We start from the raw sequence: 13742 nt of genomic DNA on the forward strand, positions 1-13742 counted from the left end.
GTATGTACTGATGCCCTCCTCTAATTTCCATCAATAGATGCATGGTTTTCATTTCTCCTTCCTTTCCTTTTGTTCAACTGTGAAATTTCTTAGCTCATTCACTTTCTTCCTCCCATCCAAAAAGAAAAAAAGATTATGAGCATGGAAGCATTAAAAAAACACAAAGTTAGTAAGGACAAATTGAACCAAGGTAAAATTCCTTCAAGATCTCAGCTTAACTGGAAGGATAGCCTATTTAGGTTAAAGAGCTGCTCCAAAAGCAGGGCCAAACTGGGAAAACAATCTCAATTTCAGCTTATTTACAGAGTTTAGAATGAACTTTCTATGTTCATTGTTTACAGACATATCTTAAATAAGACTTATTGTTTTTTTTCTCACTAATATATTCCTTCCCATGTCACAACAACTGAAAAATACTGAACTCCAAATTCTGGTAGATTGTGAGGAACAAGAGAAGACGGGGGGAAAAAACGCTATTTTTTTAAATGTACTACTTATTAACTGAGCATAACTCTAAATGGGATGCTTTTTTCACTTTTTATTTTAATGGAGACATCTAATTTTAAAACATTAATTTTCAAATATAAATAACTGGTTCAAAACCTTGAAGTAAAGTTCTAAATTACGGAAGCCATGGTCTGAGCCAGTGTTGGTCTCCCTACAATAGAACCTAAATCAAGGACACAAATCCCTTTGTATTAAATCTGTTGCATATAGTACACTTCAGATGGGAAAGGATGTTCCTCCCTTTGTACCAACTGCAAGATTATTAATGAATATTCTTAAATATAATGATCTGTTTCCTAGGGTAACGGGGAAAAAGAGAAAGTATCATTATTTCTCTGGGAATTGGACTACATTTTGGGCCATTAAGCAAGAACAGAATGGCACTAATTATCACTTGTGCTAATAAAAAAGGGGAGAGGGAGACATGAAAAAAGAAACTATCATTATTCAGCATAGGCCAAAAATAAAAAAGCAAAGATTTTCACTGAGGGTTGCCCAAATGAAGGCATTTCCACCTGCTTCCTCCATACTATTTAATGGCCAACTCAGGAAGTAACTTACTTATAATACTGCTTCTGAAGTACAGACATCTCCACCCTGAGAATCTGTTCCACTTTGGCTGGAAGTGATTTTTCCACATCCTTTTTTACTCTTCGAAGAAGGAAAGGCTCTAGAACCTTATGAAGACTCTGGTAACCATTCTCTCTCCCTTTTCCATGGTCATCTTCAAAATCTTCCCAGAACTCAAACCTAAGGGTGAAATACTAATTTTAAATTATATAGAGAAAACAAATTTCCTCTCTTTGAATTTCTAAAAAACACTTACATTTTTTCATCATGAAATTAACTGTAAAGAAGGCAACTAAACAGGATAAAATTACTGATTTCTAATTCTTGTAGAAAAAAATAAGACAGAACAGAAAACCAAAAAATGAAAATGGAATGAAACAAAAATAATCCAATATTTGAGCATGAGTCAGAAAACCAATATATAATTATCTGGGTTACTTAAATAGTTAACGATTGCTTTCATTTCTGAAATAATCACATTTCTGAGACTAGCATATTTCTGTTATATAAAATAATGAAAATGACTGTGGAAAGTGATGGTGAAAATTTTATGAAGGAAAATTATGTTGAGCTATAATTTTTTAATAAAAGGTAATTTACTTGGGAAGAAAGAACTGGAAATATCAATCAGACACACTACTAAAACTTCAGTTGCTACTTAAAGAAATACAATTATCATAAAAAACCTGTACTGTTCCTGGAGGGAAAGTTTAAAGGGCTCTATTTACAGGAAGTCAAACAAAAGCATATACAAAACTACAAAACTGGCTGTCTTTGACATCAATAGCATTTAGGAACACAGAGCACAATCCAAAAGACCAAACTTAGTTTAGAAACATGTAAGTCATGTACACTTAAGCCAAAATTTGTTGTTAAAACTATGCTGAGCTCAATGGCTAAAGCAAGTCATAATCTTTGGTGAGGCTGACGAAAACTATTATATTAATTTAGAATAGGAATATTGGAACTAAAAACTACCAGAGATATAAAATAAAGGTTTCACAATATGAAGTACAGTGATTTACCAAATGGCCAAAAAATATGATTACAACACTATTAGAGGATATTCTTTCTCCATGATGTGCCCCCTCGGCTCAGACAGTACACACTGTCTTACACACTAAATGAAGTTAATAAATATTGACTGACCCATATTAACTGAGGCCAGATTTGTGGGCAGGGTCAATATATTCCATGACCAATACAACTAACACCATTCTGTGGTCTAACAAACACATACTGTACATGCTGTCAGGCAAAAGCACAGAGATGGATCCACATAACTATCACAACTACTGGAAAAAAGAATTCAAAGCATATGCAGACTCATCACCACACACATATGACAGCATGTTATAATACGCCATAACCAGATTAATCTCAAAAAGAAACTGATGGAGATTTTAAAAGATTTACTCTCCAAACTACAGACTGTGCACTATGTGAAAATTACCAGTGTTTGAAGTATTAAAAGATAACAAAATGGTATTTTTTTTTTGTCAGAAGGTGTCATTTCATTGATGCTGGGAATTCCAGGTGAGGAAAACTCCTTTAACCAGTGAAGATCAGCAATGGTTCTGAAATTGAAACTTCTAGAGTTGCCTGAGGCAATGAGAGGTTAAATGATTTGCACAGAATCACATCACCAGTACATGTGATAAGGGGGACTGGAACCTAGGTCACCTTGACTCTTAGGCCAGTTCTTGATCTACTTTCCAACGCAAAATATATTCAATATAATTTATCTTTCCTTCCTGATTCAGAAAAAAAAACTCTTTTGGGGTCATCTCATTATATATATCACCAATTTATAGTACTAAGCTGTAGAAAGTATAGTGTAAAGGTTACTTTGCATTACCCTTATGATATATACCATAAAGGTTATTTCTAATATCTGACATTGGCACATTCGCATCACATTTCTCTTTCTCATAAACATAAACTACAAAAGGAGTACTGATTATTTGAGTTTCCCAAAGTTCTAAATATTGTTTCTCATAGTAACAGACTGTCAAATACCTGCCTATCCTGTGCAGCTCTTGTCTATGTTCTCCCAAAGGTTCAATACAGAGGGTTCACTCAACATACTGGAGACCCTCCTCGATTTCTTCTAACATCATGAAGACCCCAATGGAATCCTCTAGCTACCCACTTGTCATAGCATGCTCTTGACTAGTCACACCCACAATGCACTTTTCCATCACCCTCTGTGTTTATCTTTAGTCTTGCAGAGGCAGAATTGCACAACTCATATCATACAGCAATACTGACAAAACATACTGAAAAAAGTGGGCTTTTGTTGTTATAAGAATCTTGGCGTTAGTAAGTGCTTTGCAATTTCTCAAAAAATCTAATACCCTCTTCTTTTAACTCCAGGCCCACCTCATTGTCCAGATAAAAATATTATGGGACAAGTATGTCATTTCAGATCATGTTAAAATCTGAGCAGTGGACAAATTCTTCTTCCAATTGGTCCTTCCTGTGTGGATGGCCAAGTCAAATTCCTTTAAGTGATTACAGATCTCTTTTAGAAGGGTCTGCAATGTCCTATGGCTTGTAATTACTCTCATTCTCAATAAACTCCCGTGGCTCCCACTATCATCTCTAGAATAAATATAAAAGCCTGTTTAGATTTTAAAACCCTTTCAAATTTTGCCCCAACCTATCTTTCTGGCCTCACTGTATATTACTCCCCACCTTAAACTCTGTGACCCAGCCAAACTGGATTCTTTATTGCTTACCCATGATACTATACCTCCCAACTCTGTGATATTGCACTAGCTGTCCCTCCATGCCTGGAATATAGACTCCTCCTCTTCCTTCAAAACCAAGTTTAAATATGAACAGGCAGTTTTCAGATGAAGAGATTAAAGCTATCACAGTCATATGAAAAAATGCTCTAAATCACTACTGATTAGAGGAATTCAAATAAAGACATCTCTGAGATACCACCTCATACCTATCAGATCAGCTAATATGACAGAAAAGGAAAATGTTAAATGTTGGAGATGTGGAAAAACTGGAACACTAATGCACTGTTGGTGGAGTTGTGAACTGATCCAACCATTCTGGAGAGTAATTTGGAACTATGCCCAAAGGGTTATAAAAGTGTGCATACCCTTCAATCCAGCAATACCACTACTATGTATGTATCCCAATGACATCATAAAAAGGGGAAGGGAGCCAGATATACAAAGATATTTATAGCGGTTCTTTATGTGGTGGCAAAAAAATTGGAAATTGTGAAGATACCAATCAGTTAGGGAATGACTGAACAAGTTGTGGTATATGAATGTAATGGAATACTATAGTGCTATAGGAAATGACAAACAGGCAGATTTCAGAAAAACCTGGAAAGATTTACATGAATTGATGTTCAGTGAAGTGAGCAGAACCAGGAGAACATTATACACAGTAACAGCAACACTGTGCAATGATCAACTATGACAGACTTTGCTCTTCTCAGTAAGATAATGCCAAAAAACTTGTGATAGAAAATGTTATCCACATCCAGAGAAAGAACTACGGAGTCTGAATACAGATTGAAGCATTTTCACTTTTATTGTCTTTTGTTTTTCCTTTCTAGTGGTTTTTCCCTTTTGTTCTGATCCTACTTTCACAATATGACTAATGTGGAAGAATGTTTAACATGATTGTACATATATAACTTATATCAGATTGCTTGCTGTCTTGGGGAGGTGGGAAGGAGAGGAAAAAAATTTGCAACCCAAAATCTTACAAAAATGAATGTTGAAAACTATCTTTATGTGTAATTGGAAAAAAATTAAATACTATTAACTGAATAAAAAGAAAACTAAGCTTAAGTACCACATTCTACATGAAACCTTTCCTGATCTCTTCAAATGTGAGTGCCCTTCCTTTCAAACTATTCTTTATTTAACTACATGGTATTTATTTGCATTTATTCACTAAATATTTATATGTCCTTGTTGTCTCTCCAATTATAATGTAAACTCCAGGTAGTAAGGATTGTTTCATTCTTTGTATTTGTATCCCAATCACACAGGGGGCACCTAATATATGCTCGTTGATCTACTGACCTTGCACTGGACCTCTCCCATCACACGTCATGAATATTTTGACACAAATACATCTCCCTATTTTATGCCCCAGTTGATGTTTATTATCAGTTATTAAAAAGTCATTTCTATTGTTAATTCTTTCAAGGAATCTTGAATGATCTTGATAAGTGGATGGAGACACTGTTTTAAAAGAACCTGTAATACAGAGTTTTGTTCTACAAAATCAAATACTTTTCATAATCAACAAAGAAAATAGGACTTATATTCTCTACATTGTTCAGTCACTTGTGAGATAATAAAGATGTAGAACATTGCTTTATTTTATTTGCCAAATCTTGCTTGAAAAGTAAATTCACTAAACATGGAAGAAGGTTGAGGCAGCTTTACATTCCAGCTCCAAATATACCCACTCTCAAAGAGGGGAAGAATCAGAAAATTACTAACAGCAAATCTAAGTAAAAAAGGTTAAAACCATCCAAATTTCAAAAGGAAGAAAATTCAATTTAAAATCTACAATACAAGCAGATAAATGAGAATGAATATTGAAGCATTAAAAAAGATTACAAACTAATCCAAAATATTATAAAACAAAGAAAACTGAACCTTCTGGTGAGACACAAAACCCTCTTGAACCCCAAAAAAACATGGAACAACAAGATAATATTCCAAAATGGTTCAATGGAGAAATAAAAATCATAAAAAGAACAAGTCAGAGGAGAACAAATGTCAGAACTTACTGCCTGAACAGAAAAAATAATTAACAGGAAAAACTTAAATCTATGTTGGCAAATCTCTCCAAAGGAGCAAACAGAAAGCAATGGATTCAGAATATAAATATACTTAAGTGAAGGACTACCTAGAAGAAGAGAAACAAACTGTAATAATACTAAAAGAATATACTGTCTCTATATAGCAAAAACAATTGATCTGGAAGGTAGGATGCTCAAAGACAATTTATAAATAACAGGTCTTCCAGAAGACTATATTAAATTTAAAATGTGAACACCATAAAAAAGGAAATAATGCAAGAAAACTCTCTAGAACTTCTAAATACAGAAAACAAAGCACCAATCAAAACAATACACAAATTGTCTCCAGAAAAAAACAGAAAAATAAAAAACCCATATTTTTACTTTAAACACACATGATGATTAAATTCTACAATTCCAATACCAACAGACATATTCCACAAGCTGTCACAAAAAAGATCTTCAAAAGGAAAATCAAATAACAGCAGTATTCTGTATTCACAAACAACTTATTATGCAAATAGAATAATCATATTCTTCAAAGCAAGACCACGATATAACCCAAAACCCAAAAAATATGAGCCAAATAATTGATGAAGAAAGATGAATGATATTCAATAAAAAAGAGGCATTAGAGGTATCCCTACTAAAAAAAAAATAGACAAGAGCAATGTATTCAGGTAGCAAACACTCCAAACAATAAACAAGAAAGATAATTAAATACAACTACAAAGGAAAGAGCAATTAATGAAATAAATTGCTATCTCTCTAGAGATTATTCTTTTAAAAGAAAGAATGATTTAAGAGGTTGAAAAAGAAACAAGAACAATTTTTTAAATGAAGTACACAAGAAGATAAAGATAAAGGCAGAATTTAAAGATTCCATTTAGATCAGAATCAGCTAAGTGGAGCAATAAACAGAGTACTGGACTTGGATTCAGGAAGACCTGAGTTAAACCTGGCCTCAAACATCATCAGCTATGTGACCCTGGGCATGTCACTTAACCTCTTACTTGTTTCAATTTTCTCATCTGTAAAATGGGAATAATAACTCTCAGGGTTGTTGTAAGGATCAAATAAGGTAATATTTGTAAAGCATTTTGCAAACTTTAAAGCACTGTGTATATAAATGCTAGCTATTATTATGAGGTGGAAAAATAGACATATAGTTTTTGATGTTCTCTCAGTCACCTTTTTTTTTTGCCATCAGTAAAATCTGAGACTTTTTCCATACTTTTTTATCTCCCCCTCCTCTAGATACTTTTTACATAGCTTCCTAAATGCCACAGATGTATCAGTTCCACAATTTTCCTCTATCTATACTCAATCTAATCAAGCTGCTTTTCCCATCTTTGTTCTCTTTAATGCCATTTCTACTTCTGTCAGTACCTCTGGGACTGCTCTGATTCAGAATCAAAATGGAGACAATTAAAGATGAATACTATAACCAGGGATGTGTAAAGAGATAAGTTGACAAAAAGGTTGGAAAAAACTGGTCTACAAACAAAAGGGAGAAAACTACCCAGAAAACAAGTTTTATGGGAAATACAGAATGAAGTCAGTTAAAATTTGCTCCTAGGCATTTTTTATTCTCTTTTAAATATTTAAGTCCTATCTCTTCAAACAGACTGCAAGATCTTTGAAAGTGACTAGCCTATCATGTCTTATACTTATGTATTATGAGTTCAGAACCTATAGTGCCTCGAAGACAGTAAACTCTTACTACATGAATGTTGGCTTAATGATGAAAAGAAAAAAAAACCAACAACAAAAAACCACAACTCTAAGTTACAATTACACTAAAGTTCTGTGTCTCATTACAGATCCTATATCACCTAGCCAGATTCCTTTAAGTATGAACTATGGAACACACACACACACACACACAGAGTACTTATTAAGGAGACAATATAAAACATTTGCATCCAGAAAACAAGTTTACTATACTATCACAAGACTTGAATCTTTAAATTCCCCTTAAAATGTGTATGAATGCTGAAGAATATGGTATTATTTTACCAAAGCCAGTATCTTCTCTGGGGGACCCCTATCATTTTAACAAATACCCTATTTCCAAAATGGCTCACAAAACTCTTGAGAGAATGTTTTGTTCATTCACGTTAACAACTTTTTGAAGAAAATAAGACTATATACTAGCTTACTAAATAACAGTTTTACTTCATGTTTGTTTATGCTTATGTGCATGAATATATATGTATATGCACACATAATAAATGGGTTTATATATGTATATACATTATGTGTATGTATACACACACATACTAGCACACAAAAAGTATGAATGAAAAGACTGGCTACAAGTATTATTTGCATTAGATTAATAAATCCCACATCACTGTTTTAGTTCTCACATGGGCAAATTAACTTTTCAAAGAAAAAAAATGTTGCTGTCAGTGATCTCATTCACACATCCAAGAATTCACAAAAGAAAGTGAGAGTTGATGCAGTGCAAATTATCAACATTACTGGAAAATCAGAGAGGTTGGGGAAGAGGAAGAAAATTCAAAGTACTTGTTCTTAGATTTATATAGTCAGTGAGTGGCATTACTTTGGTCTGGATGAAAGACAGCATACATTAGAAAAACATTTACTATTATAACACAGCCACCTCTAGGTAGAACATTGGAGATATTTAAGAGCATCAAAGTAAAAGTTTGAATTATCTTAGAATGCATTTGCAGACCCTAGCCAAATAACTGTACACCTGAATCATAGAGTAAGCATATTACATATATACAAAGATACTTTTAGCAGAGGCACCTCACTAAATATTGCTTTGCCCTTCTGAAATCAATATAAAAGTATCTTCCAAAATTTTATTAATTCTGAATAAATTTTTTAGTCCTCAATTAAACTAATCATATATTGTAGTACTTCAGAAACTGACCAATGTTTGCTACATCATTTTTATTTACCATATTTCATATTTATTTGCCTTTACAAATTAGTCAGTTTAAAATTTCTGGATGACAAGATATGTGACTTTCAAGAATTCTGACCCCAAGGGGAGGCCAGGTGGCGCAGTAAGAGCATCGGCCCCGGCGTCGGGAGACCCAGGATTGGTTCCGGCCTCAGGTACTCGGCACCCACACAAAACTGGCCGTGCACCTTGAGCAAGTTACTTAACCCCAACTGCTTGAAAAAAAAAAGAATTCTGACCCCTATGCCTTTTTTTAATCCCAAAATGATACTATTGTTTCTGCATTTACATTGCTAAAAATCATGCTACAACCTCCCCAAATCATGCCATTTATTTTCCTGGATGGATGATAAAAGATTTAATATCATTTGGCATTGCAAACATTCTAGCATCTTTTGAAGTACACAGGAAAGAGCTTACTTCTCTGGCATAATAAAGTGCAGCAAGGACCAGAGCTCTTTGAGGGAATTCTGAAGAGGGGTCCCAGTAATCAGGAGCCTATGGTTGGACTTGAAATCAATCAGAGTTTTATACAATAAAGAGTCATCATTCTTCAACCGATGGGCTTCATCCACTCCCAGAAAGGCCCAGTTAATACTGCCCAGCACAGTCTAAAGTAAAAACAAAACAAAACGAGCCACCAAGTCAGATGGGCAAGTGGTTTCAAGTGTTAATCATCTCCATGCAAACATCATTACAAAGTATGGAAAATATTCCACATTGTCTTAGACATGAAAAAGATCACTTGTGGTCTTAGCTGCTTAGACTGGGGCATGCATTAGTCAAAAGTGAACTATAATCCCTAAAAAATTATGAAAGTAGGACTCCTTTTGCATATCCCCAGTTTATGATCAAATAAAAGGAGAGCAAAAATGATTTGTACTCTTTATGACACACCATTCTCCTCTTAACTAGGCTCTATCACAACACTGGGATTTGAGGAACACTCAGAAACTATAGATTATATCAACCTAAAAACTCTTCCCTTGGCACTAATGGAATCTGCCTAGAACTAAAAATGTCTATCTTTTGTAAGGAATGCTTTGATTCTTATAAAAACCATCTACAAAAGGTTTGGCAAGTTCACAGTCTTCATTTTGTTTTGTGTGAAAGTTATTTTCCTATAGAAAGCAAAAAAGTTTTCTCTTTTGGAAAATAATACAACAGATAATTAAAACAACAACAAGCACCACCAACCATTAGACTAGGAACAAGAGAGCTAGACTTTAGTCCTGAATCTACCACTGACTAGTATTACCTCAGGAAAGTCCCTTCCCTTCTTTGGGCCCAGATTTCCTCTTCTGTAAAATGTGAGGGAGTTGAACTAGGTTATCTCTAAGTATCCCTTCTAGCATTTGGTTTCTTCACCTACCCAGGTTCCCAAAATACTCTTTTTTTCCTTACAAAGGTCAAAAGCCAGCAGGAGAACATTAACTATTATGACAAAAAGTGAAAAACACAGGCCCTAGAACTTGGACAAATCATAAATGGTGTTCATGAATGTGAACCATGCCTTACATACCTTATCTTTAAGGAGGATCTCATATGTTGTTATAAGTGCATTAAACTTTAACCTCTTGGTTTGAGAATGGATCCATTCATATTCCCGTATCTATAAAAGAAATCAATAATTGAAATCCAAGTACTACTGAACTTTTTATCATCCAAATAAAAGGACACTGGCTCTGGCTACTGTCCTTCATCTCTCCCTCCATTTCTCAGTCAAATTTCTAGAAAAAAAACTGTAATTGTAGCCTTTACTCTCTCATTTACTTCTCTATCTCTTGCTTCCAACTTCATAATGCAATGAAGTACCCTAAGGGAGGGTGCAAATAGCATAAACAAGACAGATAAGATGACCACTGACACCATGACCCTGTGAAGTGGACACCCAGAATCGTATGCCCAAGAAACTCTGCAAATAGTAGCATCATCATCTCTGGGACATTGGGCCTACTTCCAGTCTATTACTGCCACCACCATGAAAGGGAACAATAATAGCTTCAGAAACTGCCCTTTTTTAATCCATTCATCACTTAACTGAAGTTGCTCTCTTGAAAGTTATCAATAATCTCTTAACGGTCAATCTCTGGACTTTTCTCAAACCTCATCCTTCTTGACCTCTACACAGCATTTGATACTACTGACCACACAATCCTCTAGCATTTTGTGATATAACTCTCTCAACAAAGAGGCTAGATCTGATGACCTCTAAGATCCCTTCTGATTCTAAACCTATGATTTTATGATTCTCCTACCTGACAAGTCACTTCTCAAACTCTTCTGCTGAATTATCAGACATACCATGCCCTTATCTGTGCATGTCCCTAAGGCTCCATCCTAGGCCCCTTCTATTGTCTCCATATTCTTACTTTGTGACCTCATCAAATCTTTCAGTTTTTATTATAAACTGCATGAAGATGATTTCTAGATTTATATATTCAGCCCTGGTCTCTTTCCTAAGCTCTAATGTCATATCATCAATTGCCCATGGAATATTTTGAACTACATGTCCCCCAAGCATCTCAAACTAAACATATCCAAAAGAGAACTCATTATCTTCGCCTCTCAAACCCAGTCATCTTTCAAATTTCCCAATTACTGTCAATAGTATCACTATCCTTCCAATCATCCGGGTTTATGACTTTGGTATCATACTCAATTACTCACTCTCACCAACCCCACAACCATCAGTTGCCATATCCTGTCCTATATTCCTCCATAACATCTCTACCCATACAGCTGTGACCTTAGTTGAGGCCCATATTATTTCTTGTCCACACTATTAAAATAGCCTCCTTACTGGTCTTACTGCTACAAGTCTTTCTCCATTCCAATCCACCCCTTATACAGTTATCAGTGTGATTTTCCTCATGCCACTCCAGGACTCAGTCACTCCAGTGGCTCCCTGTTACCTCTAGGATCAAAAAGAATTTTCTGTTTGGCATTTAAAGCCCTTCACAATATGGCCCCAACCTACCATCACAGCACATTATACATTCCTACCCTTTATGTTTCCTCTCACTTGGGCAAGTTGACCTTAGGACTGTGCCATGGCAGTCCATCTCCCATCACTGAGCTTTTGTGTTGGCTGTTCTCTACAACTAGAATGTATTCCCTCAGCCCCTTAGTCCTAGTTTCCCAGTCCCAGTTTCTTTTAATACTCAACTCAAGGTCAGACTTCTGCCTTAGGTCTTTCTTGATTCCCCGCAGTGCTAGTATTCTCCGCAACAAAAATCAACTTGCAACGATTTTGTTTATGTTTAAATATATACAAATTGTCTCTCCTAATGGAATGTTAAGGTCTTTCAGAGCAGGGACTGCTTCATTTTGTCTTCATATCCCTGGCATCTAGCACTTTCATACCTATAAAGTGTGTTTTTAAAATGCTTTTTGTTTGACAAATTTTATTGCAAGACTCTCTTATAAATACTAAATAAGTGAAAAGTTAAAATAAAAGGCAATAACACGAATAAAAGTATTAGGACTATAACTTCATCGTGTGTGTGTGTGTATTTTCAAACAAAGTAGATCACCCTAACAAAAGTATTAAAATAGACTCTTAATAGTCACTCTCCTCATGCCCAAAATTTACAAAGACAATACTTCTGTTTAGCACACATATTAAAATCTTGATAATTCAGATTAATTTGGGAAAGAATATAGATTATAAAACACTTTAAAATAGGAAAAGTTACAATTTCAGAAACTTTATAATCAGAATGAATAAATGATATAAGCATTTCTGCACTTAATATGTAGCAGGCACTGTGCTAATTGTTGGGGGTAAAAATACAAGGAATAGCTAATAGTAGAAAAAATAATCTCTAAGATTATAGGATTTAGAGCTGGAAGGAAACCTAGAAATCATAAAAATCTTACCCCTTTATTTTATAAAGTAGCTAGGTGGTCCAATGGATAGAATGCTGGACCTGTACTCAGAAAGATCTAAGTCCAAAACTTGCTTTGGACACTTTCTAGCTACATGACCCAGGGTAAGTCACTTAACCCCTGCCTGCCTGCCTCATTTCCTCATCTATAAAATGGGGATAATTATAATACTTACCTCCAAGGATTGTTGTGAAGATCAAATGAAGTAATATTTAAAGGGTGCTCTGTAAAACTTAAAGCACTATATAAATGCTAGCTTTTTAAAACTGTTTTTATTGTTATAGTTGAAGTCCAAAGAGGCTGCTGTTGACCCAATGTCATGTTAATGATGAGGAAATGTATCCAGAAAAATTTTTTTGTTCAGATCTTGAGATTTCATTAGTGTAAGGAATTGCAGGTGAGGAAATCTCTCTACCAACAAGAGTTCCTCACTTTTTCAACTCAGTTTTACAAAGTATGCCGACTCAACGAGTGACTAAGTATCTTGGCATGGTTTACAAAACCACTATATGTCAGAGGCAGGACTTGACCCTGTATCTTCCTGACTCTGAGGCTAAATCTCTATCCACTATGCTATGCTGAATCTACCAAATTAATTCATCTCAAAGGATAAAGTAAATAAAATTGGCTAGTATCAGATAGGGCCTTCCTTATTTTAATGGAAGAGAGGAAGAATTGGCACAGGGGAGAAAGGGAAGTTGAAATTGCCTCCCACACATACATACACACACATATACTCTCACTCACTCTGATAATTTAATAATTTTGCTTAGATTTCACTCTTTTTACCTTTAATTATACAAGAATAGGTATATATTACACGAATTTTTGTCCTCTGTACTTAATGGCCCAAAGATCTGTGTCTTAATCAGTATGGTGTTTCTCAATACACTGCAACTTCTCTGTGATTCAGTATGATTTTTTTAAAGCATTTTTGTATGACAGACCACCCCTTCTAACCTGGCAGTCTGGTAAAGCCTATGGACCCCTTCTCAGGCTATTGTTTTTAAATATGTAAGATAAAATATACAGGATTACAAA

General features: G+C 34.8%; 1 protein-coding gene across 5 annotated transcripts in view; it reads right to left on the bottom strand.

The window, feature by feature from the left end:
- Nucleotides 1-13742, bottom strand: part of CHD2 (chromodomain helicase DNA binding protein 2) — a 153458-nt gene that overhangs the window by 68779 nt on the left and 70937 nt on the right. For all 5 annotated transcript variants that reach the window (XM_069098519.1, XM_069098521.1, XM_069098517.1 and 2 more), the window contains exons 18-20: nucleotides 10333-10422; nucleotides 9231-9421; nucleotides 1069-1257 (exon numbers count right to left, since the gene is read on the bottom strand). In XM_069098519.1, coding sequence (XP_068954620.1) covers nucleotides 1069-1257; nucleotides 9231-9421; nucleotides 10333-10422 — 470 coding nt within the window. The remainder of the gene's footprint in view (nucleotides 1-1068; nucleotides 1258-9230; nucleotides 9422-10332; nucleotides 10423-13742) is intronic.

This window comes from Petaurus breviceps, unplaced genomic scaffold, assembly GCF_028583685.1.
Source record: "Petaurus breviceps papuanus isolate PSGF00001 unplaced genomic scaffold, PetGlider_PUasm1.0 37, whole genome shotgun sequence".
NCBI lineage: Eukaryota > Metazoa > Chordata > Mammalia > Diprotodontia > Petauridae > Petaurus > Petaurus breviceps.